At 39.3% G+C, this 17,114-nt stretch overlaps 1 protein-coding gene across 3 annotated transcripts; it reads left to right on the forward strand.

The window, feature by feature from the left end:
• Positions 1-1,214: 1,214 nt before the first annotated feature.
• Positions 1,215-16,061, forward strand: RIOK2 (RIO kinase 2). Of its 3 annotated transcripts, none has more exons than XM_037373756.1 (10): positions 1,215-1,665; positions 2,481-2,619; positions 3,536-3,652; positions 4,599-4,774; positions 6,433-6,521; positions 8,137-8,328; positions 8,733-8,825; positions 9,770-10,306; positions 11,282-11,366; positions 15,739-16,061. In XM_037373756.1, exons 1-10 carry the CDS (start codon positions 1,600-1,602, stop codon positions 15,898-15,900), a joined length of 1,656 nt encoding a protein of 551 aa, XP_037229653.1. In that variant the 5' UTR covers positions 1,215-1,599; the 3' UTR covers positions 15,901-16,061. The 3 variants fall into 3 exon arrangements, with proteins under 3 accessions (XP_037229653.1, XP_037229654.1, XP_037229656.1); XM_037373757.1 differs by having other exon boundaries at positions 1,216-1,665; positions 9,770-10,297; XM_037373759.1 differs by lacking the exon at positions 1,215-1,665 and adding an exon at positions 1,832-2,014.
• Positions 16,062-17,114: the final 1,053 nt, after the last annotated feature.

Consider the following 17,114-nt stretch of genomic DNA (forward strand, 5'->3'; position numbering starts at 1 on the left):
AGTGAACTGACTCCTCCAGAGGTACCTGAAACGTGCAGCTGATTAGCAGAACTAACTACTTATTCCATGGTAAAATATAATACTTTGAAAGGTACAGATAACACAAGTGAAGTAGATATGTGGATATGGAACCGGGGTTTGTGGAGGTTAGAGAGATGAGGATACTCTAGCAGAAAGTTAGAATCAGGCTCTGGTTTCAGTAGAGGTAATAGTGATCAGGAGTCTGGTGGAAGGCCCATACCCACTCGATGAGGCTAAAGTACCCATCAGACTGCTGTACAGAATTTCGACACACCACATGCCGTTCCTCCGCATGATCTGTCGTCCTCAGCACCCTGAGAGCGCCGTGTCACAGGCCAGCACATTGCATGCAGAAATTATTTCACATCTTTATATAGGATTTCTGCTTGTACTTCTGGCAACTCACTGCAAGGAAAACAGACAAAAACACATAGATCCTCTAGCATTGTGAAAACTTTTCTTAAGGATACTTGAATAGTAACATCTTTCTAACTGGCCATTTCAGAAATGTCTAAAAAGAAAAAAAAAAAAAAAGGGGGGGGGGGGCGGCAGTGCATATTTGATAGCAGTTACAGACAGCTTAAGTTCTGAAAGTAAAAAAAAGTATCAAGGGTTTACTGGTTTAAGACAACAGAAAGATACCCTTTCCACCAAACACCTTGAGAAAAAATCTGACAAATGTAGTAGGCGAGTTCACCAGGGGCATTTTCATCACACGTAACTACATGACAAAGCGACTGAGGAAAGCGTGTCTCGTTCCTCCGTACTGCTACCGAATACAATTAATTAACCCTCCCTCTGCAGCCCGGTACACATTACGGTGCAGGTACCGACAAGGCTGTGGAAGCGTTTCCTTCCCCAGGCAGGAAACGCGAGCTCGGACCGCCGACTCCCCCTCGGAGGGGCTGCGACGGGGCAGGACCACCCGCACCGGCCAGCGAGGGGCTACGGGCCTCCTCGGTCCGAGCACCCCCGCGCCTCCCGCGGCCCCGCCCCCACGCACAGCGCCGCGCGCACGGCGCAGGCGCACACCGAGCGGCCGCCGCGCGCCGCCCGACCCGCCGGCAGCTCCCCGCCCGCCGAGCCCGGACGTGCGCAGGCGCAGCTGCGGCCGCACCTTGCGGACGGCGGCGGGGCCGGAGGGGCCGAAGGGGCCGGAGGGGCGTGGCGCGGGTCCCGCTCCGCGGCTGGGCCGGCCAGGGACGCGCCGCGGGCGGCTTTGGCTGCGCGGCTTCGGGTGTCGCTTCTGTTTCTGGGGAGCCGGTCTTGGCAGATGCACAGGGCACCCAACTAATTCACAGCAGAGAGGGAGGACAAGGCAGTGTCGGACTAAAGGCTTGCTCTGACTCCACTGTCAGTCCGTAATGACTCGGGCACGAATGAGGCACGCAAAGGTTCAGCCGAGGCAGCTGCCAGGACCCAAGCACGCCGCACCCCGGCCCGGCGGGGCTGGCCGCCGCCGTGCGAGTTCCGCGCATGCGCCGGGGTGGTGCGGCGGGCGGGCGCGTTCCCGCGCGGCCCCGCTCTCCGGGCGAACCGGGCTGTCGGCGCCGCTAGCGTGTGCCGGCCGCAGCCGTCATGGGGAAGCTGAACGTGGTGATGCTTCGGTACCTCTCCAAGGAGCACTTCAGGGTCCTGACAGCGGTGAGCCGGCGGAGAGGCCTGGCTGGGAGGACGGGCGAGCGGGGGGAGGGGAGGCGGCCTGCCTGGCCCAGCCCTGCCCGTGGAGTTCCGCGTGGCCGGTTGGCTAGGGCGGGTCGGGCGCACTCCGCGCGCGGATGGGAGACCGGGTCGTTTGCGTCGCAGACGGCAGCGGAAGAAAGGCTGCGGGGGAATGGGGCCGGTTTGCGTTACCGCCGCCTCCCCTGGGGTCCGATGTTGGTGTTTGCCGCAGGGTGGGCCCAGCTCGCGTTCTCCCCTTCGGCCGGCCGGCTCGGGATAGCTGACGGCGGAGCGGTCGCTGGGGCTGCCCAGATGGTGGCCGCCCGGCAAGGTACGGTCGCCAGTTTCTCTGCACGTGCTGGTGGCTTTTGGCCCCTTGTCTAAGGAGGAGGGAGCAGAGGTTTGCCAGTGCGCGGCCTGGTGCCTTGCCTAGCTGCGTGGCCGCACCCGCTGGGCTGTCTTGCCTGTCCCGGCAGCGGGGTCCTGGCAGGAGGGCGAAGGGAGCGTGGCCGTTTGAGTGCGAGAAAATCATCTGGTCTGAGAAAAGCAGACCTGTGCGTTCATCTGCTGCTGCAACCGAACTCTAATCGGCCATTCATTTTCGGGCCGGTACTATAGAAGTTTCAAGGCAGAATTATACAAGGGACAGCAAGGGGCAGTGGTGTGTATTAAAAAGTTTGGGTAAGTCACAGAAAAAGTAATAGTGCATCCATAAAAAGTGATTTTAGTCTCAAGTGGGATCTTACTTCATTGTTGAACACAGGGGCTAACGAAGCTATTTTTATTTGGTCTTTTAGGTGGAAATGGGCATGAAGAACCATGAAATAGTTCCTGCTAGCTTAATTGCTTCCATTGCCAGCCTTAAACATGGTGGTTGTAATAAAATTTTGAGGGAGTTGGTGAAGCACAGACTTCTAGCTTATGAACGAACTAAAAGTGAGTTTGAATTTTATGTTGGGCTCTCACTCTCATTCTGTCCCCAATGCCCTCACAGTGGTACTTGCAGAAGTACCACAGCTTGGCACGTATGAGCAGCCAGAGCACTTACTAGCTTTGTGTTCTCTTGAACCTGCCCTGGGAATATGGATTTGTGCAGACCAAATGTTGTAGCTGTCTGCTGAATTCTCATGTCTATGAAGATGACAGGCAGAAAAGAGATGAACAGTTAATTTTCTGTATTGCTTAGTCACAAAAACTGTGAAAAATGAAAGAAACATCAGTTAAGGCAATATTCAAATGCATACAGGAATCAACCCAAATTAGTTACAGTCATGTAGTACACAAACTGGACCAGACTGCAAACACTTTGTATGTTTCACCCCCACCAAACAACTACTCAAGTAGCTTTTATTCCCTGTCATGTGACAGGTAGTAGTTGTGCAGGCTTTTCCCCATTTCCTTCAGCCTTTTAGTTGTATCTAGCTTTGCAAACATACTGTACAAGTTTGCAGGAAATTCATATCCTTTTTGTCTCCGTTCTTCATAGCATTAAGAGTTGCTGTAGATTACCACAACAATCCTATGTCCCTGATGCATCTCCTATATGTGTATCTTCCAAAATGCTCCTTGGGTTTTCCCAGGCTATTTAAAATACTGCCATTGCCTCTATTAGAGGGGCTAAGAGCATGTCTTGTCTTTTGCCCAGTTGTCAATTTTCATAAAACTTACAGGAGTTCAAACATCTTTACCATTCTTTCCTGTCGGGCTGATATTAGCCGATGGGTGAAATACTACTTGAGTGCTGTGTACTGTAAGCTGAAACAAGACTAAATTGAGACTTACTTTAAATGCAGTATAATTAATTAATTTAATTAATGAGGAATTAAATGTTTTGTATTTTATTCTTGACTAGCTGTCCAGGGTTATCGGTTAACAAATGCAGGATATGATTACCTTGCTTTGAAAACTCTGTCTTCCCGACAAGTTATACATTCTGTTGGAAACCAGATGGGTGTTGGCAAAGAATCAGGTAACTAAAACCCCCCATTTTTAATAATTTCTTTAAGCAAACACAGCTGTAATGCTGCACATGTTTTGCTAGAAACTAGTTAAGTTTTCTTCTGGATGGTCACATCAGTTAATCTGTCAAACACCAAGATTTATGTTTCACTTGTTCAAATGTTGTGTGAGGCTTCTGGCTGCATTTGAATGTTTCTTCACAAGAGTGTCATTCTACTTTGACAGTTTTGTTGATTCTTAGTTCATCGCTTAAAAAGTTGCTTTGCAGGCAGATGCTATTTGTCCCATGCTTTGTAGAGTTTTGAACCATTTTAGCAAAAAGATAATTTCAGTTTTTTCATCCCACTTTATGGTAAAGTAAAATAGGGTCAAAACTATTGGAGTGCTGTGTTGGTTCCTCTTATGTTCATGTAGATTGTAATGTGACGCAGCACATAACTTGTGAAATTGGATAGTGAGAAGGGGTTTATTGGAACAAATGGTAGAAATGAAACACGAGCTGTCTGTTAACACTGTTTAAAGTGAGAGGCTGGTCCCTTTGAGTTGTCTATCCACACAATAGAAAGAAGGCGGCTCTTCCAGATTGTGATTAATAAGAACACCAGCATCTGCCTTAGATTTCGCTCAAGGATAGCTTATATTTGTTCTTTGCTGTGCAGATAGCCTGGGGATGTTAACCTGAGCATAGGAACCTTAAGATCTCCTAATCTGACAGATGTTTCAGATCACATCAGTATTTCTTCTAGTGGAGTACCATAATCTCTAACAATAATTTCTTCTTTTTATGATCTCTTAGTATGCAATATGTTAATTTAGCTGTCTTTACTAACTGTAGGAGAACTTGCCATGCCAGATACAGTAATTGTGAGAAGTGAAGTAACAGACCTTAATGCTGCAGTTTTCATCAGATCCTACCTAGCTTGTTAGATTTAGAGCTATGCTATTATGTCTTCTAGATATTTACATTGTTGCAAATGAAGAGGAGCAACAGTTTGCATTGAAATTACATAGGCTTGGAAGAACTTCTTTTCGCAGTCTGAAAAATAAACGTGACTACCACAAGCACAGACATAAAATGTCATGGCTGTATTTATCCCGGCTGGCAGCAATGAAGGAGTTTGCATATATGAAGGTGGGTGACCATTCACACACTAGCAGCAATGGTGTAATAGACTGAAGATACTTTCCAGACTGTCTTTTGATTATTTCATATTTACAGTAGTGGTAGGATTTACACTTCTTTTGTTTGTTTTTTTTCCTCCCCTAACAGACTTACAGTATTATGTTTCAGAGAATTTCAATGCTATGTATTTTGTATGCTTTTTAGTGGCAAAATGAAGCTTTGCCTTGGAAGTCCCTTGCAACAGAAACAGGTGCCATGAGAGAAATTCAAATTATTTTTTTTATTTATGGATAGATAATTTATGTATCACCAGTGCTGCTGTTTTTCCTTCAAAATCTATTGCATAAGCTTGCAGAAACACCTTAAAAAGTAAGGAAATTTACAGTTTCTTGTCAGAATAACTCTTTCCAGAATTACTCTTGTCAGAATTATTATTACCCAGCTGTCATTTTTAAAAAATAATTTACTTATTTTTTAATTTACCATGCTTTCAGTTGTTGCTGTGCTGTTGAAGCAAATCTTTCTGTCCAGACTGGTGTTCTGACCTGAAAACGCACATTTTGTTCTATACTGTGCAAGAAGATTTCATTTCCAAGTATATATTGCTACTCTGAGTACTAGATTTTTTGACCTTTAAAAAAATGCAGATGTTATAAAGTAATTAAAAGTTGACAGTGGAAAACTAGTCATTTACAAAAAACTAGTTTTCCCTTCTCCTTTTGTGCTATTTAACAGTACCATATACATTAAATATTATTTTCTTGTTTCTCTTAAAAAAACTCAGTGGGTTCTACCAGTGGCCTCCACAGAGGGAGAAGGAACTATTACCATCATTTAGAACCTCTGTATTGGTCCAGTTGTTCTAACTGGTAAAGCATGATGTGGTCAGAATTTGAAGGAATATGATCATGGGGGCTAATTTCCTTGAAAAGAGAGTTGAGAGAGCATTAATTGCATTCTGAAAAGCGATGATAGTTTAATTTTAAAGTAACAAAAGCTATATTTATGTTGCCTTAACTTAGACCTCTATCTAAGAAAAAATCACTAGTAACAGAAGAATGAGTAAAAAGTGAATGAACCCATAAAGAAGTTGAGTGGATCAAGTGAATGACTAAATTTGAGTTGGAAAAGGCGAACAGTAGAGCTTCAAAATATTCTCCCTTTGGTTAATCTTTAATTGGTGTAATACTGGTTTTTAATATTTAAGAATGAACTATCGTCTTACAGCAACTGATTGTAGAGTAACTAGTTAGGCAGAACTATATTGGCAGCAGCTTAGTGTGGAGTATTTTTCTAATTCCTGACAACCTGTTTCCAGTTACCTGCTATTGGTTACTTGGGCTAGCAGACCAAGTATGATTCTGCCACTCTTCATTCTGCTGTGTTTTTCTTCCAGGTGCACAATAATTAAACTGTTGACAATATAGCAGTGCACTTACTGTTTAAACTTACAGATTTTATTTGTCTTCGCAGTCAGAGTTATGTTACGTATATGTTATGACATATTCCTTCATAAGCATGTGATTTGAAGTTTCCAGTTAGCATTTGAGTAATGTATGCTGCTTCCATGGTAATATTTATTGCTTATATTTGACGGGAATTTGTCAATATAGTAATGTTTTCTTAACTATTTAATTTCAATTTTTCAACGTATTGTCTGTTTCCAGGCTTTGCATGACAGAAAATTTCCTGTTCCAAAACCTGTGGACTACAACAGGCATGCAGTTGTTATGGAGCTCATTGATGGCTATCCTTTGTAAGTACTGTTGCCTGAATTCCCTACGTTGTAGAAATCCTAACAATGTTAGGTTCAGTAAGGTTAAAGGATTAGGGTTTTTCCTTGTCATGTAAGTGAATTCTGACTTCACCATGCTGCATAATGCTCTCTAGCCCACAATCACTAGCACTCTACTTAATAAGATAAGCAAGGTTATAATTTATTTATACAGAGAAATGAGTTTTTTTCTTAGTCCAAAGAAACTGGTGAAATAGACTGATTTTTTTTAAGTAAGGAATACACCAAAAGAGCAGTGTGACAAAAGGTAGTAATGCAACTGTTTTCTGCACAGAAATCACATATTTGATATGTTATTGGTTATATACAGTATTGAATACAGTATCATTCATGTTCTGAGCTTCAGTTTTTGATCCTTACAGTGGTGATTCTGGTAAGATTATAACTATTTTAGAACTTCTGCTCAGTTTACATTGAAAACTGTGTGTCCTGGTCTCATCTGGGACAGAGTTAGTTTTCTTCTTAGTAGCTACTGCAGTGCAGTGGTTTGGATTTGGTGTGAGACTTCAGTTCCTCAGGCCTTGTTAGCCAAAAGGATGGAGGGACACAAGGAACTGGGAGGGGACACAGCCAGGACAGCTGACTTGAACTAGCCAAAGAGGTATTCCATACCATGGGATGTCACGCCCGGTATATATGCCTGGGGGGCTGGCCGGGGTGGGTGGGTCATTGCTCCGGGACTGGGGACTGGCTGGGCATCGGTCGGCGGGTGCTGAGCAGGTGCATTGTGTGCCACGTGTTCCTTTCTACCTTCCCCTCTGGATTTTATTCTTTCCCTTTCCCTTTTCATTATAACTGTTACTGTCATCATTGTTATTATTGTTCTTTCATTTTTATTCTGTTTCAATTATTAAATTGTTCTTATCTCAACCCTCAGGTTTTGCATTCCTTTCCAACTCTCCTCCCCATCCCTCCGGGTGAGGGGGGAGTGAGCGAGGGTTAAACCACAACACTGCTTTTTTACTTGTTTTGTTTCTAAAGGCCAGATGATTTGTATTTTGCCACTTAAGGTACATTGCTTTCTCAGGTATATGTTCAGGAATGCTTTAAGCTTTTTTTTTTTAAAATTTCTTTTTTCCTAACAGTGTAGAAAATAAGAATTTCTAAAAGGAAATGTCATGAGGCATCTGAATTTGAATACAGGAAGACCTAGTTCCTACTGAGACCATAAAATTACCTAAACCAGGAGAAGCATAAAAATTTATGGATCTGTTATTTAAATTATGTATTACGATATGGTTCCTGCTGGCAGACAGTAAGCATAAATTGAGATTTAGCCTTATAAGGAGACATTTTGTCCCATTGAGGACAGTGAGGCAGTGGTACAGGGTACTTGGAGAGGGTTGCACAGGCTCTCTTCATCCCTAGAATTTTTCAAGCCCGAACTATATAAAGCCCTGAGTCATCTGATCTGATCTCAAAGTTGACTGAGCTTGGAGGAGAGTATTGGACTAGAGACTTGAGGACCTTTTTAACTTTAATTACTCTGGCATTCTGTCACATGTATTTCATATACTTTGCTTGTATTTCTAAATTAAGTTTTTCAATGTTCAGGATATTTTATTTATATTTTCAGGTGCCAGGTGCACCACGTGGAAGATCCTGCCTCTGTCTACAGTGAATTAATGGATCTGATTGTAAATCTTGCCAATCATGGTTTGATTCATGGTGATTTCAATGAATTTAATCTCATATTGGATAATGATGACCATGTCACTATGATTGATTTCCCTCAGATGGTATCAACATCACATGCAAATGCTGAATGGTAGGTTCAAATTTAAAGATTTTTGTCAAAGTAAATCTGACAAGTGCTGATGACAGCAAATAGTCAACTATGACTGTTTCCATAGTCCTGTTTCTGATTCTTTTTCTACCATTGTTGTCATGCAGCACAAAAAAATGTTCCAAATGTAATTTGATTTATGAATGAGTAGAAATGTCTCTTTAGGCTAAATATGTAATTAATTCCTTCTGAGAGAGAATGACATTAAGAAGTGCTTGGAAGTATACTGCATGCAATTTGTCTCCCTAGCTTTTGCCTTGTGATCACTAATAGGAATGATTTTAAAATAAAATCAGCAAAAGACAAGATACAGGGTAAAAGTTTGTCACTGCAGTAGAATTCATTACCTTGATTTTATCTCTTTACACTTCTGTATTTCTTTACAGGTATTTTGACAGAGATGTTAACTGTATTAAGGAGTTCTTTAAGAAACGTTTCAACTATGAGAGTGAGGTCTTCCCAGCATTCAAAGACATCAGGTAGAAACTGCCAGATAAATTTGAGTTGTCCTGTTTATACTGGTGTTGTGAGAAAAATGGATGCCTGTGAAAAGTGGCTGTAGAAGAACTAAAAAAAAAAATAGGCCCAACTATGCAATTTTAAATTATATTTTTGTCATTTCTATTGTGTTTTATTCAACCAAAGTTACTGTAAGTGGTTTCCAAAAGCTAAAGTGTGCTTTAAAATACAGTACTGCCTCCTTTGTCTTTCTTCTTGCTGCTGAGGAAGAGAGACCAGTCTAAAAGCTTGATTTGAATGGTAAATATCTAGGAAATTTTAGCAGGGATGCAGAATTAGTTTCTTCTACTTCTGGAAGCCCATTTTATAGTTCTAGTATATCAAGAATTAATTTGGGTTTCAATTTTAAATTTATTTTTAAAATGCTGGTAAATATGGTGACTGCCTCTTCAAGCATTATTATGCTGAAAGTTTTCTTCCTAATTTTTTTGTCCCTTTTGAAAAACAAAGTAAGTTTTCACTTAAGACTGAAGCTGTTGCAATGAAAAGGACCTTGTTTCATTCCGATCCCTGTTCCAAAGGGCTACCACACTTGAATCAGTCTCTCTGTGTCATATGTACCCTTTATTCTTCTGTTTGCTCAACATAATCTGAGCTTAAAGCCAAACTGTATTCCTGCAAAAATAAAATAATTTCCTATAAATAAATAAACAAATAAATACTGGTTATGGAGATGGAATCATCTATTGTAGTCGTTTGCTTTTGTGATGTCACATTCTGTTAATACTTTTTTCTGAAGCTCAGCTCTACCATGTGGTGTTCTGTGTGTTTCACAAGAGTGTATCCTCTTTGTTAATAGTATGGGTAATTACAGTCCAGCTTGATTAGTATTTTTAATCCAAAATGTAGAATATTGGTAGCTTGATGATTTAGCATATTAAAACAAAATGCAATTCTTTCACAGGAGAGAGTGTTCTCTTGATAGAGAGATCGCTGCCAGCGGCTATACAAAAGAAATGCTAGAAGATGATGACCTGCTTTACCCACCAGGTTCTGATGAGGATGATAATACAACAGAGATATCAGAATTTGTAGAAGATGCTGAGAATAAGCTCAACTTCTTCACCAAAGATAAAGACAGCTATGAAGACTTCATGTCTGAAATGGGTTATTTGTCTGAAAGCAGAACCTGTGACAACTTTATGTATGTCAATGAGGAGGCTGATACAACTGAAAGTAGTGAAAATACACAAAGGCTGAGTATGTCAAAGTTGAGTTCAGCCTTAGAAGAAGTTGAAGGGCAAGCTATGCTTCAGAAATCTGGTGAAGATGCAGAGAGTTCTGCAATTGCTTTTTTTAAGGGCAAAAGCATAACTGAAAACGCTGCTGAAGTCAAAAATCACACAGGACAAGAGGAGTGCTGTAATGATGAGGAGAATGAAGACAAATGCCCTGATCTGGTTGACTTGTCAACTTTAAATGAGAAATTCAGGCATTACAGGTAAAGGTTCATATTTCCTATCTAGGAGTGTGATTCCTCCCCTCTCCCCAGTAAATGTGAATCTTTCAAGTAGACTGAAAAGGACCTCTTCAGCTACCCTTGTTTAAATTGAATACTAAAAATTCAATTTATTTTGAAAACATTGCCGTGAATATCTTTCCTCTTGGTCTTAATGGTAGATAACGTGTTGATTGGTACTATATATGTAAAGCTTCACATGTAATGTGCAACAAATCTTAAACAGCTAGACAACTGAAGTATCTGATGGGGTAACTGGTCTTGGATTTAATTCGTAGAGCAACCTATTTTCTGTGGTGGATTTTTTTTCTTTTTCTCTATTTCAGTTAGTATTAGTAGTGAAGGAGTTCTTGACAGTAAGATACTGCTTCTAAATAACTTTTATGAGTAAGTTTGTAATTTGAATATCTCAAAGCCAAATTATTCTGCTGCTCACTCTGCTGAAATTAGCAAGAACAAGCTCCTTGGAATATATTGTTCCAATATATTGTACTCTGTGGTGTTCTAGCCTTTAATTCCTTTCCTGAAATACTTAGAAATTCCTGCTTACCTTCAGGCTAGCCCCTTGTACATGAAAATTTGCCAGCCCAGCACACACCTGGAGGCATATACCAAGCTCATACTCGTCCTCATCTGCTTTTGCTTTGTAGTGAAATGACATGTCAAAACATTTTGTAGAATCTGAAGTATTTTTTTTTTTTAGTGTTCTGAAGCTTCTTTTCATGTGCTTGGTATACACGCGGCTGTTGTGCAACGAATTCTTCCTTTGATAAAAAGCTGGTTTTAAACAACTAATGTTGATATTCAGAACATAAATGTTTTGTAGTATTTGCATGTTTTGTTGTGAGTTTTCAGGTGATATATATAAAATATGGTGCTTATAGAGGCAAAAGATGTTTGTTTTGCTAGTGGAATAAAGAATAAGTAAAGAATAAAAAATTGATTTACGTATTTCAGAAGTGAAGAGAGTGCTGAGCACAGAACAAGGACTAAAAGTATCTCATCGGTCAGAAGTGCTGGGAGCTGTTCAACCATTCCACCGGTAAATATTATTGTTACTATGTTACTATCTAGTCTGTTCAGACCATGTTAACTTGCACATAGCTGTTAGTATGTATTTGTAAAAATGTTCTCTAGTCTCTGTAAGAAGACTTGTTACCATGTACCTCTCTAGTTTCCATGTCTACAGAAAAATAGGACTGATACTTCTGGAATTGTTTACAGGTAATGATTTCCAGCACTTCCTTTCATGTGCTGCTCTTTGTTCTTTCACCAAAGCTCCACATCATATTAAAAGCTCTCATTTAGCCAAAGCAGGCTAATGTATGTTAATGTGTGTTAACACACAACATATAATCAATTAATTCATTTCAGTTGCTAGCCATAATTAATATTTTTTATTTTAAAATCGGATGCTTGAGGCAAGATTTAATTTGGCCTTTTTCACCTGTCATCTTAGAGATTTCTTCGTACTCTTTTCTGAAATATTTATATGAACTCACTTCAGTAGTTATTTCTTTGGCAACATGAATAAATTTTACTTTCTGCATTATTGTCTTACTCTTCAACCCAGCACTGCTCATTAGTCGGTGTGGCTACCTCTGTCATATTTTTTAAAGTGCCTTTTCCTTTTAAAGGGAAGAAAGTCCAGTGTTCTTCATTAATTCTTGTACAAAACAGGTAGAAACTTCTTTCAGCTGACAGCTGATCCATGAGGCATTTTTTTAATTAGGGTAGACTACATACTTGACCTTGTGAATACATGCCTATGTTCAGTCTCATTTTCATTTGCAGTGAGGAGCAGAACTCCGAAAAATCTTGTTTGGGGAATGTGTTGGTGTAGTTTCAACTCTTTCATGATAAATATGTACTTTTCCAATTTGTACCTTTTCAAAGCATTTCTATTGCCTAATTAGAGCATTTGCCCTAGAAATACTGCATCTGAAATGTCTAGTGCTGGCAAGTGTGTTTTGTTTGGGTTTTTTTTTCCCTTGTTAGACTTTTATCTTCCTAATTTACAGTCTTTTCAGTCTACTACTTATTGCTTTGGTACTCTTCTAACAAAGGCTTTGCTACTGGCCTGTTAGATGATGTGTTATTTTGTGAATCAGCCTTGTTTTACACAAGGTACCTGTCAGTGGCTGTAATATTCATGGAACAGTTGACTGCTTTACTCTTTCATGTTTGGATTATATTTTGTTTTTTAAGATAAGTATTTTAAAGATACACCAATAACCAATAAAGTTACATGTGTAAATAAATGTGAAGGAACAGCATGTTTAAATCTCTTCTAAGTCATTTTTTTACAGGACTTTATGCAAGAAAAAAGCCTCAACTTTGACCTTTGTCATCACAGTTCTTATTCTAGGGGATGATGCTGTGTTTTCTTAAGGAGACAAAGAGTTAGGTTAAAACTGTGGAATGAAGTAAACAAGAGCCAGGATGACCTGCAGGAATTCCTAGTTTCTGGTCCATGCTTTTTTTTTTTTTTTTGAGTTTGCTAATTTAAGTGTACAAGATTTGGAAGAAAAAAAAAAATTAGTGCTGCTGAGTCCTACAAAGGAAATTACTTGAAACTGTACTCCTGTACCCCACTGAGTGGTATCAGTGGCTGTTACGTGGATATAGAAACCTTTTAGAGTATTTAGAGAATGTGTGTTTATTCCGTAGACAGACACGGAATGTGTTAAAAATTTGTAAATTATGTGTGCATACTTAATTTTCTATTGTAAAAGTAAGATAAAAACACTTTAGCAGAAAAGGTTTCAAGAGGTTCAGCCACACAAAAAACTTTATCCTGCATCAATTTACCTTGCATAATGATCACTTACATGTTTTCATGCTGAGTAAAGTAACATTTCTGACAATTGCTGAATCTTCATTTTGAGTGTTAGAACTAGTGAAGTGATACCTGTAATGAGCTGTTTGTAACAGAAAATAATTACAAAACTAAAAATGCAAAATAATGTCACTGTAGTAAGATCCACTGGGCTGCTTAGAGCTGATGCCTCTTATTGCTGCTAGCATTTATCTGTTGTTTGTGCAGCTTGCTTTCTGTTTGTTGGAGAAAACATACTAAAACATTAGCAGATTTTAAAATTAATCACACAAATTCATATAGGCATATATAAACAATTGTGGCAATAGTAGTAGGTACAGTCATAACTTGGGAGACTGTGCCAGAAAGTCATGAATGTTGGAAAATCAGCTATTCCGCATAAAGTAAGGTATCTTTCTGTGCTTGTACAAAGCTTTATATGCATTGTTGTAATTTAATTAGAGGAAACAATTGAATGATGAAAAATTTAAATAATAAAAATGTAAATTTGTTTACTCTGAAGCATTTCTCAGTATTCCTGTTACGATGATGGAAAGATTAGTGAGTCTTTCAATCATGTGCTGTGGTTAAGTAATAGAATTTGGTGAATTTACATTATGGTTACATGTCAAAGACTTCTGGTACCATCTTGCAAAATTTCTTCTAGCAAGTTTTGTATAAACTAGTCATCTGTCCTGGACCAGAGTAGAAGTAGAGAAGCCTTCTTTCAGGTTCTGCCTATAGAAAAGACAGAATGGCAGGTGCTTTACTGGCAAAAGAAAGACATCAGTGCAACAGTGTAAATTAGTTCTAATAAGTATTTTATTCAGAATAATTAAAAGATAATCTATGCTTTTTATTTCAAGGTGCTCGTGGAAGGACGTATCATACCCAGCTGGGGTTTTTTACCCACATTTTGGCAGTTAGCCTGCCTGCTATGTAACTTAGGAAACTACTGTTCAGGTGGTTCCTCAATTATTACAGGATTTCTGCTGAAGTCAGGATTGAGTAATTGGATTCACGCATTACTTGTGTTACTTTAATTGTATTAGTCACAGCAGTTCTTAAAGAGCATATCTTGCCACAATTATGCTTTCTGGTTCCTGATTTACTCCTACCAACGTAGTATGTCATATGTCACAGTGAAGTTCAATTGATAGTACAATCAACAAAGCTCAACAAGGCAACTGAAATTGGGGTACCTGTAAAGGAAATGTAATTAGATATTTTTCCTCTTGTCCAGTTATTTGGAAATCAGAACTTTTTATTAAGGACAGATTTGTTCCTTTATATGATTTTTTTTAATGCTTTATTAATTAGAGTAAAAATAAGACACTCCTTAGAGATTTTCAACAAGATATGATTCTGTCATGATTAAATAGTCAGAAAGGTGAAAATAATTTGATTTCTTTTTCTTCCAAGACATGATATGTAAGTATGCGGTCAATACCAGTGCAGCAGTTTGATCTGGGATCATTTTCCAAATGACAAAATCACAGCCACAATCTACTAAATCATGTCTTCATTTTTATTATGGATAGCTATTGCCATTGTTACAGAGACCAGAACTCTGATTGAAAACATGGGTGTAAATAACAGATGAACTGTTCCAGTACTTTTGCTGTAGAGGCATGAGACAGTTCTGACCTTCCAGATATTAACAGGAGAGTGCCTCACCACAACAGGGGAAAACTGGAGGAATTGTAAATCACTCCTGGCCTTTGTTCTTAGCCACATTTGTGGTAAAGTGTTGTTTTCTGTTATAGTCATACTCAGATCTTTGTAATCCAAACTTTTTTCAGAAAAAACAGGGTGCTGAAAGTAATATAGGCATGAACCAAATAATTACTGCAGGACATGAAATGTTCTATTGGTCCTTTTATTTTTTTAAAACTTAAAATAGGACAGTATGTTATCAGCTTTTACATTTTTGAAGAAGACGTGTTTTGCACTGAGAGTGCTGGTCCTTTATGATCCCCATAAGAAAGACACAACTCCATAAGGTATGGTTTAAAATACTATTTACTGTAACTAAGACCATCAGAAGAGAACAGCATAGATAATCCCACACCTCTTAAGATGCTGGGAGCCCTGAGGGTGTTGCATTGAACAGGACTCCCGACACATATGCAGCACACCATAAGACCTTACCCATGGCAGAGAATCTCTCTTTTTAGTCTGTCGAGCTATTTTATGATTTTCTTACAAGGAGACAATTCTGTTCATTATTTCTGTGGTCAGGCTGAACTAAGGTTCACATGAGAACTTCTCGCTGCACTTTTAGATAGAGGCAGGGCCACACAGGTGTGTTTGCCAGTACTGAGCAGGAGCTGACTTGGTTTATCTTACTGGCAGCAGATCTGTGCAGCACAGCACAGCCCTGACGACAACCCTGTACATGCAGCTTACAGCAATACAGCACAGACGGGGCTTGCTTACATAACTGCTGTGTAGATCACTAACTTCTCAATGTACAGAGGCCTTCTGGTTAGGGTTGTGCATGTTCATGTTAGCACTGAAAATGTGCTATCGTGCCATGTATCAGTACTAAATGATCTCCAAAAAGTCTGATGCTGAATTTTTTGTTTATTTATAGGAACTGGTGAAACAGAAGATAAAACGTCAGCTGACCAAACATCAAAAGTCTGTTCTGAGACATCGGCTGCAAAAAGGAGAGGCAAATATTTATACCAAACAACGTCGAGAAAATATGCACAACATTAAGTCTAGCTTGGATGCAGCTAGTTTCTGGGGATAATTTGTTAAAGCTTCTATAGAATATGAGAAAACTCATAATGCATACAGTTGAAAGAATTAATGTTAATAACAAATAATCCTTTTATGTAATGGAGCAATCTCTTCTGCACAACCAGATGTTTTTCTGGAAGTTAATAAACCTCATTCTGCTGGTTCCTGTGATTTTGGTTGGAAGATTTTGGTTTGTGTTTCTGGTTAAAGCCATTGACTGTAACTGAAATTACTCAGTAGTACTGGCTGAAATAATTTTCCAGTAGTATCTTGTTGTAAATCAATTGTATTGTGTTCATTTAGATTAAGAATCTTCTGTTGTGCAGAGGATTCCTTTTAAGAAGGAAGGAAAGGAAAATTTTAAAACCAATTTTTGCAATGAAATCAAATTTAAATTTAGAGTGTTGCCCTCATGTTAGCGATTTGTTTAGTTTAATTAAAAATAAAAATATTAATCTGATGGCCGTTAGTACTCTTTAAGATTTCTCTTCTACCTATATAAACATGAGCAATCCACATGATTAATGTGCATTCTTTGAAGCCAGCAGTTCTTTTCCTTCACTGCAAAATCTCACATACAAGTCTCGCCCTGAAGAATGCGTGATAATAACAGTGCTGTACTGACCTGCAAGCACGCAGATTTTTAGTGTGCCCACACAATTACCAATAAATTTAATTCCTTTATATCTAATAACTTACATGAAGTAATGAGGATTCTGCAACTTCTCTTTTCAGAAATATTACGCTGACTTTTACTATGCTGTATCTTTGGGGTCTGAGGACCTAGAAGAAAACCAAGTATCTTAATTTTTTTTACTATTTTTAAGTGAGGTATGTCTAGCAATAAAATTAAGTGGTATTTATATTTTAAAACAAAATAAACATAACGAGAGAAGTGTTTGTGAACACTGAAGCAACTAAAGCGAGAAAGAGCAGTTTAAACTATTCTGTGCTTTTTTTTTAACCTATATGCTGTATCCGTGCTTCAGATGTGAGGTGAACTTCTTGGGGAGGACAACTAGGTCGTGTTCAAATTACCAGTCTGTAGTTTGGAAAATCTTAAATCTTTCACCTGCCTGAGTAAAAGAAATGGGGAACTTTGGCTTTGACCTTTGGTTTTCTGCTCTTGATACTGTCTCTTCTTTGCCTTGTGAACTCGACACACCTGATGCCTTATTCAGGTTTTAGCCTGTTGAAGAACTGCAGCCTCTGTCCTCTTACAGC

This window comes from Falco rusticolus, chromosome Z (genome assembly GCF_015220075.1).
Source record: "Falco rusticolus isolate bFalRus1 chromosome Z, bFalRus1.pri, whole genome shotgun sequence".
NCBI lineage: Eukaryota > Metazoa > Chordata > Aves > Falconiformes > Falconidae > Falco > Falco rusticolus.

Coding starts and splice junctions, on each gene's coding strand:
- RIOK2 (XM_037373756.1), top strand. CDS start 1,600: ATGGGGAAGCTGAACGTGGTGATGCTTCGGTACCTCTCCAAGGAGCAC. Junction 2,620..3,535: donor AGCTTATGAACGAACTAAAA/GTGAGTTTGAAT, acceptor ATTCTTGACTAG/CTGTCCAGGGTTATCGGTTA. Junction 11,367..15,738: donor GCTGTTCAACCATTCCACCG/GTAAATATTATT, acceptor GTTTATTTATAG/GAACTGGTGAAACAGAAGAT.